Source organism: Macaca fascicularis, chromosome 7, assembly GCF_037993035.2.
Source record: "Macaca fascicularis isolate 582-1 chromosome 7, T2T-MFA8v1.1".
NCBI classification, from domain to species: Eukaryota; Metazoa; Chordata; class Mammalia; order Primates; family Cercopithecidae; genus Macaca; species Macaca fascicularis.
This window is the reverse complement of record NC_088381.1, coordinates 39276291-39297755: the sequence shown is the minus strand read 5'-3', so window position 1 is coordinate 39297755 and position 21465 is coordinate 39276291. Positions and strand designations below refer to the sequence as shown.

General features: G+C 45.6%; 1 protein-coding gene across 23 annotated transcripts in view; it reads right to left on the bottom strand.

Annotated features, from left to right (window-relative positions):
* TLN2 (talin 2) overlaps nucleotides 1-21465 on the bottom strand; it is a 457700-nt gene that overhangs the window by 67300 nt on the left and 368935 nt on the right. For all 23 annotated transcript variants that reach the window (XM_073995950.1, XM_045395572.2, XM_045395576.2 and 20 more), the window contains 6 exons: nucleotides 15464-15604; nucleotides 14833-15014; nucleotides 13616-13748; nucleotides 10924-11025; nucleotides 6190-6360; nucleotides 765-911 (listed from right to left, as the gene is read on the bottom strand). In XM_073995950.1, the coding sequence (XP_073852051.1) occupies nucleotides 765-911; nucleotides 6190-6360; nucleotides 10924-11025; nucleotides 13616-13748; nucleotides 14833-15014; nucleotides 15464-15604 (876 nt within the window). The remainder of the gene's footprint in view (nucleotides 1-764; nucleotides 912-6189; nucleotides 6361-10923; nucleotides 11026-13615; nucleotides 13749-14832; nucleotides 15015-15463; nucleotides 15605-21465) is intronic.

The window sequence follows — 21465 nt, the reverse complement described above, 5'->3', positions numbered from 1 at the left end:
AATTGAGTGGGTTGGGGGTGGAGCCTCGGAATCTACATTCTTAAAGCTCCACATGATTTCAAAATAGCCATTCCAAAAGCTAGCACTTGGGAATCACTTTTTTTTTTTTTTTTTTTTGGAGACAGAGTTTTGCTCTCATTGCCCAGGCTGGAGTGCAATGGGCACGATCTCGGCTCACCGCAACCTCTGCCTCCTGGGTTCAAGCGATTCTCCTGCCTCGGCCTCCTGAATAGCTGGGATTACAGGCATGTGCCACCATGCCCGGCTAATTTTGTATTTTTAGTAGAAACAGAGTTTCTCCATGTTGGTCAGGCTGGTCTTGAACTCCCAACCCTAGGTGATCCGCTTCCCAAAGTGCTGGGAACCTTGGCTTCCCAAAGTGCTGGGATTAAAGGCATGAGCCTCCATGCCTGGCCAGGAATCACTTTTATTTCATTTTGGCAATTGTTCCCCCACAACAAACCCTATGAAGTAGACAATCAATTTCCATCTTACAAGTGAGGAAACCTATGATATCTTCTCCATCTCCATCTTTTTCTTTCATGTAAAATTAGAAGGAAGGGCACAACTGGCTTACAAAAGTAATGCATTAATAATAAAGAATAATATGTTGGATGTGTGACTGGATATCTGTACATTAACTAGAACCTTCAAGAAAAGTAGAGGCTTGTTGCTATGAGCCTTGACAGCAGCTTAAAGAAAAGCACGCAAGGCCCATGTGTGAGGGAGATGAGGGAGTGGAGAGCCCTGGAGCCCACGCCCACCTTGCTCATAGCCTCTGCAATGGCGTCCACCATGCCCCCAACCAGCCCCACTTCACTGGCAGCTTCGTTCAGCGTCACCATGATGTCGTCCACCGCTTCCTTCATCAGCTGGGCGGCCTCTGTGATGGCGTCATGGGTGTGCTGCGCCTGAGAAGGAAGTGTGAAACATTTCCTTAAGCAGAAGAGTGCAGTGCTCAGTCTTCTAAGAATAACCTTCAAAAGTAGAGTGTAAAACCATACCCCCACAATGGAGCACAGCAATGTATTCTATTCCTTCCCTTTCTTTATGTTTGGCCATTTGTTTGCAAAGTAAATAAAAATCAGAAAGACAAATAGAAAAAGATCTCTTTTTACCATCAGGGAAAAATAAAACTGCAATATCAAACAAAATCTTATGACATGACTAATTTTATATGTTACTATGTTCAGGACTGTAGAAACAGAATGCCACAGGTCCCTAAATATACAACATATACAAGTTGACACATTAAAAAAATAATATAATGAAAAAATGTGCTTAAAATAAATGTACTTCTCTTCAAAGTCGCCCAACACACTATAATTCCCTATCTAAAGATAAGATTGGATTACAGAAATGTAGGTTCCTCTAAGGGAAATGTATCTGTGGAGTGCCTAATAGGCTTTGAAACTATGTCACAAATTATATGCCATGAGGTTGGAGAAATGCATGCAGCCCTGCAGGTAAAGCCCTGAGTACCCATGCATTCCTTAGACCATATTAGGAAGCAGGTGTTTCACACCTGTGTCAAGCAGAGTAGGGGTTAAGTAAATCAATGGATGAAAACAATGAAATAACGGCAGTCCTGGGCTCCCTGAAAGACACCTCAAGTAGTAGCAAGATGCCGGGGGGAACAGCCAAGCCAGGCAAACCTGGGTTCTAGTTCTGGCTCCACTGCTGGCTAACTAGGTAAGTGGCCCTGGGTTTGCAGTCCTCCTAGGTAAAATGGGGAAAACTACAGCAACACTATGCAGTGATGGATGATATGGCTGCAGGCGCCTTGTCATTTATAAGGGCAGTCTAGGAGGAAATCGTGCCCTCGCTCTGCAAAATCTGACCTGATGTCAGGTTTTTAGGGTTGGAATTGCATTACCTCCAGGCATTGGGTCTACTCATGCCGTGGCCATGGCCGCCCTAAGCCACCTTGTTGGGGAAGTAGACCCTTTCAAAAGGCCAAGATATGGCATCTTTACTTTGGTCAATGAGAAGGTAAAGAAGCCAGTGGAAAGCAGTAAACGAGAACTCATTGGGTGATTTTCTAAACACAAGAGAATTTCAGAGGCTATGTGAGCCACAGGAATTGGCCCTGTCTGAATCGAAAAGCCATAGGAAGCAAGAAAAGTTATTCAAATATGACATCTGATGAGATGGGAAATATGTTGATCATGGGTGGTTATCCTTGAGGCAGCTGTGTCAGGACACACAGGACTGTATTCGGGATGAGTGAAGTAAACTGGTAATTCGGGCTGACAGCTGATTTCATAAAACAGAGATGGTAAAACAAAAAATGTGCAGATTGCTTTATTTTGATGATAGAAGTGTGAAAGGTGATACCTCTTGGACCTACTCTCCAGAAAGAGCATCTCATACATTTTTATTCATACAGAAGGTGAAAGGGAGGGTGCATATTTCTCTAAGTCTCATTTAGAAAGAGATGACTGTTGAAGATACAAAAATGCCAGCAATTCTACACATTCATATGAAAATTAAGTACACCTTCTTGGGGAGATGGGAGCACTGCCTGCCAAGGATCTGTACTCTCATGCAGGCTCAGGAAGGTTCAAAAGCAAATTTGGGGGGCAGCAGTAAATCACAAAACTTTTTGAACTCCTTGGACAATTTAAACGACACTGTCCTGTACCAGGTCACCAAAATCTATGAAAGCATATCCTTGCTCTTGGCAATCCCAGAAATGAATTACCTCCCCATCCACTCATGCTGATGAATTCTCTATAAGGCCTGCTCTCCTTCACTTCTCATGGTTAAGTTTTTCACAGATTCTTAGAGGGTCAGCCCAGCATCTACCTCTTCTATGAAGCCTCCTCCAATTACTCCAGGCCTTACCCAGGGCCTTTTCTTCTGAACGCCAAAGGCAAGTCTCATCTTTATCAGACAGCCTAATCTCAAATCACACACACCTGCTAGTAGAGCTCAATAGTTTCAGACACCCAAAGACACAGTTGGATCTCAATTAAGGCCTGTTTAAACCACCGACAGCAATCTCATAAGTGGCATCAGTCGGCCCAACAATGAGGTCGTTATTTTAGATTCCAGAGGGGTTCCTTGTTACTGTTCCTCATGGCACCACACAACAGGAAAACCAGATTCCATTCTTTTTCAGACACACGTCTGAAGTCCGGCTTCCAAAGGAGCCTTGTTTCTTTATTACAGCGCTTCAAATACAAAGCCCAGGATAGCAGGCACAGACATCACAGGAGTATGGAAAAATGGGAGAAGGCCACAGGGGAGCAGATTTCAACTTTGGTAGAGGGAGAAAAACAAGGAATAATTAGAACTGCCCAACAGTGGAGAGGGCTGCGCTTCTGCTGGAGTGTTGCAGGCGGAATCTGTGGGGGCCCATCAAGGATACTGCAGAAGGGAACTGGGCGGGGTGGGGATGAGTGGAGAAGGGAGCACTGTGGGGTTGAGAATACTGCAGAAGAGCTCAATGGAACGAGGGAGAGGTTACACTGCAAATGCCTTGGTAAGCATGTAATTCATTAACACCAGGTTCTGGGCTGCCACTTTTTTAAAAAACATAATGACTATGTCAGGCACATTATCTCATTTAGTCTCTACCAGTACCTTAGGGAGGCATTCATAATTGCCTTCATTGTTTAGCTGCAGAAACAAAGAAATGAAGTAATCTACTCGTGAGAGGCAGAGGTGGGATTTGAATCCAATTATGTTTGACCCCAAAGCTTGTGCTATTTTTCACCAAATCAAAGCTACCCGTAACTATCTGACAAACCTTTATTTCTTCTGCAAACAGGGATATATAACACCTAGCACATGGCAAATAAAACCTAGTAAATATCTGTCCAAAGAATAACACTCAAGGTGATTAAGTCTCTGCATCAGGCATCTAAGGAAAGGGTTCAAAAAAGCAGACTTGTAGTGTCCCAGGCGCACTTTGGGCTGAGCCTGTCAGGGTTTGCAGAAAGAGAGCAGGTTGAATGAGACCAGTGAGGGACAGAGGTGATCACCTGCCTTGCCTTCACTCATCTTGTTCTACTTCATCATCTAATGCTTTACTGAAAACTACTTCACCCTGGTGGAAAATTATTCTAGACACCACTTTCAAGCAGAGGCTGTTACCAGAAAGCTTACAGGGCTGACTATGTGTGCTCTATGGGTGGGAACACAGGAAACTAAGTCCAAGCTGGATGTTGTGGCTTGCACCTGTAATCCTAGGTACTTGGGAGGCTGAAGGCGGAGGATTGCTTGAGGCCAGAAGTTTGTGATGAGCCTGGGCAACATGGCGAAACCCCATCTCTGATGGCTGGGAGCACAGTCAGCACTGTAAGCTTTCTGGTAACAGCCTCTGCTTTACCAGAAAGGAGAAGCTGAGGTTGTGAGGTTCCTTGAGAGAAAATAAAATTCCACAAGGAGCTCTGAACATACAGTCCAAGCAGATGTGTTCATGTCTTAAAAATCCAGAAAGGTCAGGTGTGGTGGCTCATGCTTGTAATTCCAGCACTTTGGGAGGCTGGGGTGGGTGGATCACCTGAGGTCAGGAGTTCAAGACCAGCCTGGCCAACATAGTGAAACCCCATCTCTACTAAAAATACAAAAAGTTAGCTGGGTATGGTGGCACACGCCTGTAATCCCAGCTACTCGGGAGGCTGAGGCAGGAGAATCACTTGAACCCGGGAGGCGGAGGTTGCAGTGAGCCGAGATCACACCATTGCACTCCAGGCTGGGCAACAAGAGCGAAACTCTGTCTCAAAAAAAAAAAAAATCCAGAAAACTCCTACTTTGAATTATTCTTTTAGTACTGAAACCCTCAGGTAGGAGTGGGGACACGTGGCAGTAAACAGCCTGGATAAAAGACAACCCAGGAGAGAGTCAGAAGGTAAGCTCTGCCTCCTCCAGTTTGGGGAGAGTGCAAAGGGGGCTGGCACGACTGCAAGGCACCCTGTCGTTACTCCATCACGGTCAAAATGGTATTTTTTTTTCTCGTTCTATTCCACCACTTCAGCAACTCAACTTATTTTTCCAAAAGACTCTGAGTGGCTTGAGGGCAGTGGCTGGCTCTTAATATTTCAGCATCCCCAGAATGAGGCTCTTAATAACTGCCAAGTACATGAACGAAAAAATTGAACATAGAAAACTTAAGTCCAAGCTGGGTGCTGTGGTTTGCGCCTATAATTCCAGGTACTTGGGAGGCTAAAGGGGGAGGATTGCTTGAGGCCGGGAGTTCGAGATGAGCCTGGGCAACATAGTGAGACCCCCATCTATAATTAATTTATTAAGTAAATAAGTAAATAAATGAGCAAGCACGCTAGCCAGGTATGATGGCACGTGCCTGTGGCCCCAGCTACTTGGGAGGCTGAGGCAGGAAGAAGGCATGAGGCCACGAATTCGTGACCAGCCTGGGCAATATAGTGAGACATTATCTCAAGAAAAGAAAAGGAAAGTCCATGACATTATTCACACTGCTACTAGTTCAATGTTTCTAAAATAAGGACTGGTTGTGCCATTCCCCTGCTTAAAGACCGCCAATGGCTCCCCACTACTTACAATGAAGACTGAAGTCCGTAATGTGGAAGAGACCTGTCACCCTGCAGCCTAGTCCATCCTCCTGCCTGGTGGTCCCCCAACTCCGCATGTTCCAGATAGACCAGACCACTCACTATTCCTGAAGAAATCACAACCCTTTAATAAATCTACCTATGACTTTGCATATGCTGTTCTCTTTTCTGCACTTCCCAAGTTCAGAGTAAAATGTGGTGCAAGGTCTCCTATGACAGGCTGTCATCATACTTGGCCACTGGTATGGGAGATTTGTATATTAAACTGCAGTCTCTTAAGTACTAGGAATCGAAATGACATTTACTGGAGCACAATAGAGCATTCCTTTGTGCAAGCTGGGTGTCAGTGCTGAGCAGGGACCCAGCAAGCATTACAGTTTTCATTCCTGTCATCATCACACCATACATTTTTCCTCCCCAAGGATACTTGTCTACACATGCTGTCAAGAAAACAATAACTTTTATGTATATTTCTTCGTTTCCTCCCTAAGAACCCTGGGAAGGTCAATAGATTATTTCCGACCTCAGAGTGGGAGCTCAAATGCCACCAACAAGAACTGGAAGTGTTTTTTCCTGGAGGGACACATTACAGCAGGAATGCATGATGGTTTCTTAGTGGTCCTAAGTGAGTCCCCGAAATCCTGGACCATACCTTGGGGTTTCCGCCACCTTCTTTGGCTGCGTACAACATCTGCAAGGCAGACTCTGCGAGCGTCTTGGTCTGGTCCAGCACCGTCATCTGCTGCTGATGGTCAAGAATCTTGGAGGCCACACCGACTGCGGCTAAGATCAAGGGCTCAAAATAGCTTGCCAGTTGTGTCACCTTTTAAAAAAAATAAAAAAGCCACAGATGTATCATGTAAATACACGTGTCTCCTTCAGGGGCTCCACGGTGGGTGCGGGAGGGGAACAGGACTGGGCTGACTCACAGGCAGAGGCAGATCTGTGGCAATTTACTGCTGAAAGCGCTTGCTAATTAATGTACTCTTTCTTGGTTTTTACTTCCTCCAGGGAGTTCTTCATCTTTCTAAATATGGCAGAGGTGCTAAGAAACCCATTCCAAGATCCAGAGTGAGATATGAGAATTGAATTCAATTTTACAAACTGTCAATTTCTATAAATTAACAACTTTTAAAAGAACTAAAGACGTCTTACAAACTCAGGAGGAAGGGGGAGTGGAAGAGGATAAGGTAGCAGGGGAGCAGAAAAAAGCAGGAGATGAAAGAAACCTTCAAAAGCTTTGTAGGAAGCCAATCCCAACTGCCTTTTGCCCGGAGCATTTTGACCAAGCCTTGATTTGGAAAAAAAGCACAAATGATTTCACATCAGCCTAGATGCTCTGTTTATGATTAGCCCAACTTGGGAGAACAAAAAAAGCTTATCCCCACAGGAACCACTGCCTCCGCACAGGCCCCTTTCCAGGAGGGCGATACCATGCATATCCATCCATGCTCACCAAAGCTCGCCTACCAGCTGGGCGCTGTGGGCCACGTGTTGCAAACATCTAGTGGGCGCATCCCCTGTGCCAGGCTCTCTGCTGAAAGTTTAACACCCATTTCCTCACTGAGCCTCCATAACTTTAAGAGGCAGATACACAGGAAGATACCGAGGCTTCAAGGGGTTGAGACACCTGCTCCATCTCATGCAGCTAAGAGCTGGAGACAACGGCATCCCACCCCACAGCCCCAGCTCTCAGCTACCACAGTCTGTGGTCTCCGTCACTTTCATTGTGACTGCAGTCCTGCTGCTGTTGTAGCACTACACTTTTAGAAGTTTATCATTTGGTGTTTGGATGCCCCTCTACCTGGCATCAGAATATGAGATCTTAACATTTTGCTATATTCACTTCAGATACCAGAATCTATCCCCTCTCAGAATCTATTCTCAACTCAGAGAAAATACAATGGCATGAATCACACTTTTCTGTTCAATGCCTCATTCTGTGCGGTAATGACGAATGGCTAAATTATGCCCTTCAAGAGCACTTAAGTTCAAACCTTTAGCCAGCACCTCCCTTAATGCTTCTTCCCCCCACATGTTAGAAGGATGAGTGTTGTGGGATGTGGACAGGAAGACCACTCACATGAGCAGTCACTGGGCCAGCAGCAGCGGGTGGAGGATGATGGTGGGTGGTGGCTAGGGCAAAGTGGGGGAATGTGTCCAAAAAATAAACCTTAATTAGCGCTAAGAGTGAGACATGATTATTGGCCAACAATAAGCATATTTTTAATTGTTATCCCCTCTATGGTTATCTTACAAGAGGTTTCAAATCTGGTGAATAGGGCTGTTGGCAGCCCTTAGGGAGCCTTTGGGTGAATTTTAAAGGGGTCCTTTGGGCAGACATGAGTGACACCAGGGCAGAGCATAGGCTGAATTTGGTCCCTACTTCCCACTTCAGCCAAATGCCTTTGTGGAGGGCATGGCCTGCACAACCACAGGGAGCAGCTCCACACACTTGCATGTGATTTCATCCTCATCCCCAGGAAGGGCACTGGTGTCACCACCAAAGGGAATGGGGCACTAAGGGGTCATCGGGGCTGAAGGCTTTTAGGGTGGTCCTTTATGTCCTAAAGGAGGAGTCAAAATGTTTAATGCATTAGAATCTTACATGTTTTCTAGGTTAATTTTATTATTTTAAAAGTATATTTCATCAATGCAACTGTCAAATGTCAGCGGTTGCTGTGTGCTGAGAATCATTAAACGCAATAACTAAACGGGAGCCCAGCTTCCCCATGGAGATAGCATGGCTGGGCCATGAAGGACGTCAGCTCTGGCTTCAGAATCACTGGATTTGAATCTTCCCTGCCAATTCCTTACTGAGAAATATTTAGCAAATTGTTCTAATCGCTCCCCTTCAGTTTCCTCATCTGTAACATGGGGATTAATAATAGCACTGAGAGTTCATCAGGACTGGTAGGAGGATTAGTGTACATGAAAGCCCTTCACCACGCTAACTGCCACATAGGAAGCATTCACTAAAGGCTAGGTGCTCACATATTACAGGCAAAGCTTTCTGAAGTCATGTGCTTTCCTCTGTATTTAGGGAGCTTAGCAAGGACTTTAACACCTTTAGTTCTTGGACATGACAGAACAGGAAACATCCTCCCTTGGGTTAGCACGTGCATTAAAATAACAGAATTTTGAGTATTTGGTACATGATGTTCATTCCTAGGTCAAGGGACACAGTGGATTGAATGGTGATCCCTCAAAAGATATGTCCATATTCAAATCCCTGCAACCTGGGAATGTGATCTCATGTGGAAAAAGGCTGCTTGCAGGTGCATTTAAGGATCTTGAAATGCGAATGTCCTGGATTAGCTGGGTGGGCTCTAAATCCAGTAACAAGTGTCCATCTAAGAGATAGAAGAGACACAGAGGAGCAGGTGACAACGTGATTATGGACGCAGGGATCAGTGTGATAGTCAAGGAGTGCCAGGAGCCACAGGAACACAGAAGCAGCAAAGAACAGATTCTCTAGGGAATCTACTCTACAGCCTCCAGAGGGAGCACGGCCCTGCCAGCTCCTGATTTTAGACTTTGGATGAGAGAATAAATTTCTGTTGTTTTAAGCCACAGAACTTCATGAACACAGCTGGGGTCTGAGAATTTGCATTTCTTATCACTCCCAGGTGCTGCTGAAGCTGCTGCTCTGGGGTCCCCCATAAGCACTGCATTGAAGCCTTGGGGAAAATGTGGGTGTGAACTCCCAGTCCACGGCTCTTCAGGATAGAGGGCCCACAGACTGCCTCTGTCCAAAACTCTCTGTTAGAAGGTAAGAGATGGATTAGCCCAAGGGCCAAGAGTAAATTTATAAGTCAAGTAACATAATTGCATTATGTTTCTTTTGACGCTAACCAGTAACATAGGAATTAATCTTGTATACTAATGAAGTATCCGCAGAGACATGGGTATTGTCCTCTAAAGACATCCAGAAATGTTTTATTACAAAAGTTCTGGAATAAAAAGTAACTGCTGAGAAAACGTCCAGCTTCTCTTCTAAACTCAGTTTCCCTTATGGGCACACAGGCAGTGGCCCCAGTGTCCAGACCATTCTCCTACCCCTGCAAACCTCTTCACACAGATGGACAAGCCCTTTTCTAATTGCCATATAAAGAAACAGCTATGAAATGAAATATGCTGGCTGGGCATGGTGGCTCACGCCTGTAATTCCAGCACTCTGGGAGGCCGAGGCGGGTGGGTCACCTGAGGTTGGGAGTTTGAGACCAGCCTGACCAACATGGAGAAACCCCATCTCTACTAATAATATAAAAATTAGCTGGGCATGGTGGCACATGCCTGTAATCCCAGCTACTTGGGAGGCCGAGGCAGGAGAATCAATTGAACCTGGGAGGCAGAGGTTGTGGTGACCTGAGATCACGCCATTGCACTCCAGCCTGGGCAACAAGAGCAAAGCTCCGTCTCACAAAGAAGAGGAGAGGGGAGGGGAGGAGAGGAAAAGAGAGGAGAAGAGAAGAGAGGAGAAGAAAAGAGAGGAGAAGAGAAGAAAAAGAAATGAAATATGCCACACTTAAAAAGGCAAACAGACACTGGCCTTTGAGATTTCAAATCTTAAAAATCCCTCCTTGGAACCAGTGGGAAGGTGAGTAGGCCCTTAAGCTATTCTGTAATTTGAAAAAGCAATGAATATTGATTTTCTAAAGTCGATACTTGCCAAGAAGATTTTGGCTACTATATTTCTTCCTATACTGACGGCCGCACTAGGAAACCCAAGGTGGTTAAAAATCCAACCTCTGGCCTCTCCCTATTGAGGCACAGGTTGCACGACAAGCCAACTGCCCTTGAAGAATCTGCAAAATGAACCCCAACCAGGCAAAACGTCATTTGGCTCTTAAGACAATGTGGGTATGAACCGCCAGCCGAATGGCTCCCCCGGAGTGGACACCTAGGGAGCGTTTGGTCATCCAGAGAGGTCTGCTTTGCCTCATTATGTCAAAGAGTAGACACTATGTTAGAAACCACAAAAGAATAATGTACCCTTAAATACACCAGAATGGGGCTGGCCGGCCAGCCAGCCAGAGGTGGCAGACTCCAGGCTGGGAGTGTCTGCTTCAGTCTCTGGCTTCTTTCAGCAAAGGCCGATTGCAACGGACGACTGTAAATGCCACATTACGTCTCTGGCCACAACCAGAAAAACTGTACTGAAGTTTTCTTCTGAACTCTAGGTAAAAATAGAGCCTGAACTGATCATTTCTGGAGAGGATGCCAGAGAGAGGTTCAGTGTTATTTTCTGCAGCTTAAACCAGCATTGGACTCAGGCACAATACTCGCACCACAGGCTTTTGGGAATGATAACAGTAAAGTCAGTAAAATCCTCTCTCCTGTGATCACACGCACACCCTCACAGGATCCCCTCGGTGTGCATTACCTTATGTCCCAGCTGAGCTGCTTCTCCCCGAGCCGCTGTGGCGATGGGATCAATAAGGTGCCCGATTTCCTGGACCACCGAAGTCAGCTGCTCCTGCAGGGCCTGATAAGGAGAGAAGCGTCAAGTTCATCCCATAACAGCTCCCCACAGAGCTGCACTGATTCAAAAAGGCCCCTCCGAAAAACGAGTGAGGCCATACAAAGCAGACACCAAAATGCCTGGGTGTGTGCCATCAAGCCACTGTGCCCTGCCCTGACCTTCTCAGTGATGACTCCTCCAGAGAGAGAGAGAAGAAGCAGGCCTGAGACACACTTTTGCAACTGGCTTCTTGCTCCTGTCAACTCTGACAACTGACACTACTGGTATCTTTACTTTAGGTTCCTTGATGTAATTAGCAGACTTGCGGAACAGTCATGGCTTTCCAAAACGACAACTTCTTCCAAATGCAGGGAGATAATGGAGGGGTCTGAGGGAACATCCGGGTCGCTGTATTCTCAAAACTAAGAACCCCTTAAGGAGGGAGAGTGACATAAAAATGAGATTAGCTCCTTGAAAGCAGGACTACTTCCCAAACAGTGCACTGTGAAAATGCTAAGTCCACTGTGTTTGGTGGTGCATATGCAAATATTAAAAACGGTGCCCTCAGGGCCTTTCTTCTCAGGCTTGAGAGATGGTTTAATCTCTCCACCCCCAAAGAATTGAATCATGCTCTAAAGAGACAGCAAGATATCTAGATGATTCTGAGAGTGTGGGGGATGGGAGATTCAAAGGTGGAGATTCCCAGCCAGTGGCAGGAAAGATCAGATCCCTTTGCAGGACTATTCATAGGAGCTTCACTGATAGATGCAGGATTAATGCATCAGAGCACCGGGCATTTTAGGTCTGCACACACCAGCATGGAACTGAGTGAACTCCGCCGAAGTGGCGATGTCCTGCTCATCAGAAATGAGACTCTAGCCTTTGCTACTTTCCCACAGAACAATGCTGCCTATGGGCCAGCGGGGATGTGGGCAGAGTGTCCTCAACAAGAGGAGCAGACTAACATGCAAACTTGAAAACAAAACCCTGGAGAAAGAAAAAGAAAAGGAAAAAGAGAAATAGAGACAGATGGGCGCGGGCAAAGAGAAACTTCCAAGACGGCCAAGGGTTTTATTTAGCTAATTACTTATTATCTTCACATTCATAATGTGATTATAGTCAAGAATGCAAGAATATTCCAACAGTGCTGTCTTATTACAGATGGTTTGTTAAATTAAACAGGGTGTATGATTAGGGAGCACATGCAGTTAAAGGGGAAGGGCTCTCTTCCTAGTGAGGGAGTTCAAACAGGAGATGTACTGGCTGGGGGAGGATATGGTGAAAGGATGGGGGATGAGGGGGGATTCTGGGGTGCTGGTCATCTTTGCTACTTTTTTTTTTTTTTTAAAGATGGAATCTCGCTCTGTCACCCAGGCTTAAGGGTGGTAGTGCAATCTCGGCTCACTCACTGCAACCTTGCCTCTCAGGTTCAAGTGATTCTCCTGCCTCAGCCTCCCAAGTAGCTGGGATTACAGGTGACTGCCACTGCACCTGGCTAATTTTTCTACTTTTAGTAGAGATGGGGTTTCACCATGTTGGCCAGGCTGGTCTGGAACTCCTGACCTCAAGTGATCCATTCGCCTCAGCCTCCCAAAGTGCTAGGATTACAGGTGTGAGCCACAGTGCCTGGCCTCATCTTTGCTTCTTGATCTGGGTGCTGGTTGAAAGGCCTGTTCAGTTGGTGATAATTTATCAAGTGGTACACTTATTTGTACTTGTCTGCATGCATATACATACGGACATTAATAACAGATTCAAAAGAATAATTCTAGCATCCCACACAGTTTGAGAAAATTTAATCTTTCTTTTTTTGGAAATAGGAGGGTGAAGGTGGAGCGAAATAGACAGCTCTATTAATAAAAATGAGCAATACTAACTCTGGGCCGAAAGCTGATTGTTAATGAATTCAGGGGCAGGAAGATAAACATCAATAAACAGACCATTCATATTTATTAAGCACCTTCTGCATGTCAAGCACTGTGCTTTCAGTAGAGATAGAAGTAAAAGTGAGGAACCTTTGGACAGGTAACAGAAAAAAACCCAAAGGGAAAAAGTAGGAAAATTCCATTCTAAACTTTGGAAAAACAAGCAAGAGAGGGCAAAGTGGCTTTAAATTAATAATAGGATGCCAAAGTCCTCAAATGCTAGATATTGAATAACTTAGGGCAGAATCCTTGATCTCTGAACAGACCCAATGCATTAGTTTAATGCTGAATTTGCCAACTAACTAAAAAGCACACTGATGAAATATGACAACAGAGAATTATTTACTATTTACATACCTAGGTCCACTCTACTGATGTGTTAAAACACAGTACCCACCTAACCCCTAAATTACCTTGATATTGATATTTTCCCTCCCAATTTCAGCCACATTTCAACTTTCCATCCCAGTACATGTATTCCTTCCCCTAAGTCACCCTTCTCTACTTGGCATCCGCCCTACCCTCTCCAAAAAGTTCCCAGATTGGCTCCACAGAGAATGGCTGTCTAATGATGAAACTCCAGGAACAGAAACATTTTGGACCCCCAACCTCTACCCCTCCAAGTCTGATGCTGAGATTTTTCAACATATCTAGAGGCTGCTAAGCAGGCCCCCAGATTCCCAGCTTACCTCCACTGAGATGTCGTCCCTTGTGGCCAGGCTCTGGCTGACAGCAGCCAGCGAGGCCTGCTCGATGTCCCGGATGCACCGGTTGATGCCATCGATGGAGTAATCACACTCCCTCTGTCCAGGGGCCTTGTCCCTGGAAGGAACAGTGCAAGTTGGACACAAGCTCCATGGGGCTCAAGTCCCACAGCCTGCTCCAGCACTGGTGGGCCAGGATCCCTGTCCACTTCCTCCCTGACTCAGTCACCTCCTTTCAGGAGGAATCCCTGACCCTTGGTTGGCAATGTCGCACTGCACAGCCCATGCATTCCTTAATTTAACACTTCAGATAACTCTACTTATTTCTGGTGGAAAGAATATGGTCCTGCCCTCCACCTTAGGCTGATAACAGGCAACTGCAACGGGAGCAATTTGGACTTGGATTCTCTATTCACTGGCTTAAGCACAGGACTCTTACTAAAAAAAAAAAAAGTCAGCACTATTTCCAGTGCAAACGTATTATGCTTTGTACATTGCATACGAGTCACAAAGTCCTGGGCTATAGTAGGAATTAAAACATGTAGTGAATTTTTCTTTGCAAGCCATTAAGAAATAAAGTTAACTGTGGTTTTGAGCTTCAAAAGCAACTAGGAAGCAAAATATAATTAAGGATCATGCTGTGAGGTATTAACTGGCTAACTTCAGAAATGTTATGTCTATTTGGGGATGTCTTTTTAGGCTCCCACTATCACCAAGGAGGTCAGAGATGTTCAGAGTTACTGTAGGCCCTAGAATATTCTTTGTCTTATTAGCAAACTAACTGCAACCCCAAATCCTGCTAAATAACAATGGTGCTCAATGCCTAAACTCCTAGATACAGACAATGTGGTACAGTGATTAGACAGCCATTGGGCCTTACGGTGACCTTGGGGATATTACCCAAATTTTTCTGCCTAAACTTATTCATCGGTACAATGGAAATAATGACAATGGTACCTTACAAGACTGTTGTGATGTTCAAATAAAGTAATACAGATAAAACACTTGGAGTAGTATTTGGTATATGGTAAGTACTTAAGTTAGCAATTACTATTGTGACCAGTGCTTCTGGCCCCAAAGAGATAAAGAAAACGATGATAATGATCAACAACATCACTATTAAGGATAAAGCCTGGTGGGCTTGTCCTCCTCCTGCCCCGCTGAGATGCAGGCTGGCAGCAACCTCCGGATGGGAAACTGACCTGATAGAAGTGATGAGGCTCTTGATGGAGTCGGACACTGTGTGGGAATGCCCAGCCAGCACAGACCAGGTGGGTGGGTCTTTGGGGTTGATGGCCAGAGAGCGTGCAGTGCGAATGAGGTACGATGAACTCTCCAGCATGGTCTTGGCTGAAACCAGGATTGGTTCCTGTGCCTGGGAACCCTGAGACCAAACGGCAGAGAAATCAAAGTCAGGGTCGAAGATACAAGTGAATGAGGTGGGCCCTGAAAGGTCCTGTTCTTTGCCAAATCACCACCTTGGCCCTTTGAAGGAGACAAAGAGGGCAGGGAACCATGAAGACTGGATTACCCGGGGTCTGCACGGTGGGGACTTAAACCCATGTTTGCCCCTTAACTAGCATTTTTGAGCGTGACACATTCCAAGAATCACCCCAAACCTAGGCAGTAAGATTGTTCTCTACATATAGGTCATCTCTCAAGAGAGGTGGAGTCACTGTGTTTCACTCACTGTGCACATGCCATGGGGGACAAGAGTAACAGTCGCAGACATATTGACAGAAAGAGCTTTCGGAGTTCTGACTATTAACTCATTCGGTGCCACACAGAGTTAGCCAAAGACCTTAGTGTGATCTTCCTGCACAAACGCCCTACCTCGGAGCTGATCTGGGCGGGAATGCTGACAAACTCAGGGTTCGAGGCAAACGCCGTCAGGTTCTCCACAGCTTCAATCAAGGGTGCGGTGGCCATGTGACACTTACTGCGGTTGTCTTCAGAGAAATCCCCATCCAGGGCCTGATGGGACAAAACACAGAGATTCTGCCTGATTGAGAAGCACAAGTCATTCGTGAACCACAGGAATCACCTCTGAGTGAAAGAAGGTGGTTCAATGGGAACACTGAAAATGTTTGGTGACTTCATAACCAATAAATAAGAACTAATTAAAGAGACCCCCGCCATCAAGCAGAGGGGCCCCGTTAGCAGTTGTGAAGAATTAAAGACAAATGGGTAGCTCACAAGACAACGGCCTCCACAGTCAATGTCCCCCTCCCAGGAAACAGAGACACAGATTTAAACAGCAGCCTGCTCTTCAACGCCCCGTGACCCCCTGCACCAGACCATGCAGCGGAACGACTTTCCTCCTCACTTCTGAGACTAGAATCCTTCGGATCTTCGCCTTCATTTTACTCAGATTAAATCTATTCTCTTCCAAACAATAAACATACTTTATTGTATTTTAAAGCAGTACTTTTAACTTTTTCTAAGTTTTACCTGGATGTTCCCTAATGACCGATGCAGGCAAGGTGGGCATAACTGTCATCATTTGGAAATGAACACAATGGAATCCAATGGGAAGGAATAGACGAGAACTATCCCCAGCCATACAAACAAATCTCAAACATAATATTTAACAAAACAGGCCACCCACAAATGGGTACCTCCTGTACAATTCCATTAGTACCAAGTGCAAACACAGGTGGCCCTCCTAATCTAGGGTGTGAGAAGAGCAGATAAGACCAGAGAAAGCACAAGGAAAGTTTCTGTGTGCCAATAACATTCTGTTTCTTAATCTGGCTAGAGTTACCAAGGTGTGTTCCACTGGAGAAAATTCACTGGACTCTACAGACAACGTGTTTTCTCTCTATGTATCTTACGCTTCATAATTAAAAAACAATACCAAACAAAACTAACAGCAGGTAACACAATGGCATTGAGTGATCAGGCCTATTGCTGATTTATGGCCTGGATGGATGAGAATCCAGGAATGTGGCCTGTGATCCATGCCAGACTGCCTCACAAAGGGTTAACACTTCGATGAGGTTCCCAGCCCTGGACTCTACCTCCTCAGGATCAAGGCTGTTAGAACCTACAGCCTGTGATCCAATGACAGAAACCCTCCCTCCCAGCAAAAGGCTACCCTTGAGAAGGCAGTTATGTTTGCAGAAGAATGCAAATTTCCTTGTTAAATGAGCAATGAAACTTTTAACTTAACCCTTATGAGCAACAGATAAAGCCAATTTAGACAACTGGGATCAAAAAAACAGGGGCACTGGCATCACCAAGCATAGCAGATCTGAGATGGGAGCATTTCTGTTTTCCAGTAAAGCAAGAGGAGGCAGGCACCGTTGGTTTGAAGGCCATTTCTGAATAACAACTACATTCCAATCAAGCCTTGGCAGCTTGGGACAATAATTACATACCCACAATGTTAATATTTTCAGAGGAATTCCCGCAAGCCTGGCTAATTTATTGTTTTTTGCTAATACAGTGCCTGGCTCGCCTTGGCTCATGCCCTTCCCCCATCAGACGGGCCCTGACCCTACCCTCACCTCTCCAGTTTTGTCATTCTTCCAGGCCCGATGGAAACCCTTGCACACTGGCTACTTCTTGCTCACATTTAAACCTCATTTCTCACTACCACTGACATACTTGGTAAACGTTGATTTATGTTGCCGGCACTGGCCAGGTAGAAGTGGACCACCCTGGCACTCTGATCTTGTTGCACCGTTAATATTGCTCTGAAGTTTGGTAGATCCCTGGAGGTCAGGATTTACCAGACTTCAGGGCAATTTGAGAACACCAGTGCCAGGCAGGGTGGGTGCCCCTCAGCAGGTGCCTGACACAGGTGGACCCAAACATAGGCAAAGGAGTGAAGCAAGCTGATTGCAAGAGTGGACTTTGGAGTGGAAGAAACTCAGGTCCCAGCCCCAACAGTGGATACATGGCTTTCTCCAATCATATCCTTTCAGCTGGGATCACACAACTTCTAGCTTAACAGGAGATGCTCAGCCTTCCCTTGCTGCTGCTCCCCCTTCCTGCTTCTTACCTCTCCACGCTTTTCTCTTCCCCTTTCTGCTCCCACAACCTCTCAGTCTACTGGGAAGAAGGGCAGCCAGTCAAGCCACCAACCCTAAGCTGAACTTCTTCAAACTGAAAAGATGACTCTACTCAAGGGAAATCTCAAGGAATTGGTTTTCTAACTGTGTAGGTTTCACAGACAGCACTACTAGAATAAAGACGGGGTGTTTTTTTGTTTGTTTGGGGCTTTTGTTTTGAGCATAGGCCTTAAAATCATATTAACATATAGCCCATTGCTATTTGCAGGTCAGAGCCTTGAATAACATGACCTAGAATAGCAAGGTACAGCAATCATCTTCCATTCTCAAAAGGGACAAGTTACTTCATCCAAAGAAGGCATCCGGCATCAGAAAGGATAGTTTGCACAGGTATTATTTCACTCTAAACTCTGCTTCCATTGGGCACAGCAGAGCCACTCAAGTGAACTGAATACTCAGAGCTGCCCAATGGTGAAATTTCAAGCATGAGAGTTTCCGTGTCACAGAACGTCTGGCTTACCAGCCATAATGATGAAAGGGTAAATTTACTTAGCCATATATCCAGGCCCCACCAGGACAACAACACTTCCAAACCCGGAGCCTGCTCCAAGTGTTCCCCCTTAGCAAAATACCATGGAGACCTGGAAGAAACAATTTCTGTGAATGCACAAAATCAAAGATTCATGAACTTCGGGGATTAGAGGGGACCCTAAGGACAGTTGAAGCTTAAACCCCCAATTCTCCAGACAATAAAACCAGCACCTGGAAAGTGACACGACTTGACAAGGTCACCTTGCTACTCACTGGCATGCCTCAAACAATGATGCGAGCCTCCTGGCTCCCTTCTCTCCTGCTGACCTTAGACAAAGGCAACAGAACAAGCCGTAAAAAGCCCAAGAGCCTTTTTCCTTTTCCTTTTAAAGAAACCACTTTCCCAATCCAAACATAGGGATGACCAAGAAAGCATACTCACGGCCAAGTCAAATTCGATTAAAGAGAGCTGGATCGGGTGTCTGTGGTACACACTGAAAGTGCTTAACTGCAAAAACCCCGAACTTTAACTCTGCTGTGAGGGGCAAGGCCAAACTTCAACTTCTCAGAAAAACAAATGCTGCTGTTGCATAATTTCTACTTGGCACTCAAATGTGAGTGACTGCACATTTAAAATAACATTCCATTCCACACATCTGATTCAAGACTAGCTAATGAGCTGAATGAAGAGAGAAAGGCAGGCAACAGAGTGCGTGGTGACTCGGAGACACAGCCGCTGTGGTTAGGGGTGTGCATCTTTCCACCATACCCAGCATTTAGAGCCATCCCTGGCAGAAGGCAGAAACACAGAAATGGATTCTCATGCAGCCCTGCTCTGGGATTTTACAGAGTGCCATCAGTAGTGACTGATGCTAATGAGCCACTGTGTGAGGTAATCTGCTCCTGCCCCCTCGTGCTTCTCCTGGTGGCTCCCCTCCCTTCTTCATGACTATAAGGGTGTGGCAGCTGAGATTTAGGCTTGGGCACATCCTCACGGTTAAAAGAAAAAAAACAGCATTAAGCAGCACATAAAACTTAAGAGTAATATGCAGCTATGAGGGCAGCTGTCTTAAGCACTTAGGGAATTAAATATTCATTTGTTTTTCTGTTTGAGAGAATACATAACCATTCCTTCAAACAGGAAAATGTTCAGTATATAGTACCATGTGCTACAGTGAAACGACCTTTACCACTTTCCTGTTAGTAAATTAAAAGCAAAGCTCATGGCTTCCAGCAAACCCTGCCACGCGATGGGAATTGAAAAACCAGGCCCATTTCCACACGCTGAGGGGCAACATGTTCATTTCTGTTCCTCTTGCATTGCTCCTCGTTCCCGGGGTGCTCCAGGAGACAGAGGCCTTTATCTTTTCCACGTTACAACCCCCCGACATTCCTCCTCTGATGTTCTGTACAGGCCTATCTTTTAGGCCATCACAAGAGCTCATTTGCTGCAGGGAATTGCAAAGAGGGTTTGACACTGTGAGGAGAATCTGAAAAGAACATGAGATCTTAACAGAGATGCTTTATATAGAGATAGGTCAGGATTTAAAAACCGAAGAGAAGGCAGACAAGAAAGGGCTCCAGGAATTTCTACAGAATAGAGTGTCTTTCCTTTTTTTTAACCCCATTGGTCCATCTAAATATAATGTTTTTTAACAACCAGAAAATGATCGATTTTAACTGAGATAAGCTCATTACACAGCAACCAACGATGTCACTGCTGTCAACTCTATTGCTCTTTCCACCCTCACCTCCCCAGACTCACATACAAGCCCTGCAAACACAGCAAGGTCTTTCTTCCCAGGCTGGAGAGATGACTTTGTCTCTCCATCCCAAGAGGTGAACAGCACGCCAGGGCTGAAAGCAGGGGCTCTGGGGCCTGGGTTTGAATTCTGCCCCACCACTTCCTGGCTGGGTCACCTTGGTAAAGTTACTTAACCTCTTTGTGCCTCAGGTTCCCACCTGTAAAATGGGGTAAGCACAGGGTGGTTGTATGGAGTGAATGAGTAACATACCCAAAGCACCAAATAAACGTTTTTAAATGTAAGCTTTATTACTTCCTAATTACTGTGAACTATGATGGTAATTCAGGTAACCTGCCACCAGGATCATGGGGCACCTGGACACTGGCTTTATTCATTTTCAACTGAGCTTACTCTTGCCTTCAAATAGGGAGGGGTTTTTGTTTGCTCATTTCTTAAAAAAGACTCTTTGTTTCAATAGCTAAGAAGCTGCTGACTGGGGTGAGAGCCCCATGTGCTGACCGCCAGCTTCCAGTTGGTGCTGGGCTGGGTGTTCTCTCCTTTTGCCTCTACTCGGTCATCCTGTTGACTAATTTCTGCATACAATTGCACTGGTTTTTTGCAGTCAAAATAAAGTGAGGTGTGCAGTGTCCTATCCTCTGGAGAGAACTGGGAAAACTTCTTCCTCTAGGACTTGTCCCAGCAGTAAAGCCAACCCTCCCATCTGAATGAACACAAAATCCTGAAGTAAAAAGTGTTAACTCCTTCAATGCCTTTCCCTTTAGTGGTGTCCAGGGTTTAACACAGAACTGGTATCCTGCCTCCCATGACAATGCTCCTTTGAAGGCTGGGGCTGTGGAGGGAGCTGGGGAGATGGTGCTGGGCCTTCTGCCTGTGGTCTGTTGTCCAGGCTGTGGCTGTGTTCCCACAGGCCAGCTGCCTGCTGCCTGCTTGGTCCTGGCTGAGGGCAGACTGTGTTTGTGGCTTCATCACCCATCTACAAGTACTACGGCCTAGTGATTCCCACTTGCTTCTTGCAAGTGAACCCTGCCTGCCCGCCACATCCCCATATACCTTAATGCAAAGGTGAATTTGCTACAAACACCAGAGGCTCTATTTTGAAAAGTTGATGCTCCACTTAAAAAATTCAAACAGCTATAAACAGAATTAATATCACAGGAACGATGAAAATGTTTTAAGTGATTTTTCCAAAATTTCCCATTCCCTTCTCCTTCTACCTACTCTCTTGGTCCAGATATATCCAGCAACAATGAGAGAGCCCTCTACCAGCCTACCCAAAAACGCCATAAGTAAACATATCGTTTAAGTAAAATCAGAGTATTTGCTACACAAGCATAGCGCTAACAGAGGCCCTATAACCAATCCTTTCCCATCAGAGTTCTGTCCCTAAGCTCCTCATGTACAGAATTTGGGAGGCCTCCTTCCCCACCAGCTAAAAGGTTAGTAGAGGGCAAGGCTGTGGGTTTTTCACGAAGAGTATCTCCATTAGTAAGGGATGCCTCTTCAGTGACATAAACCATAAGAC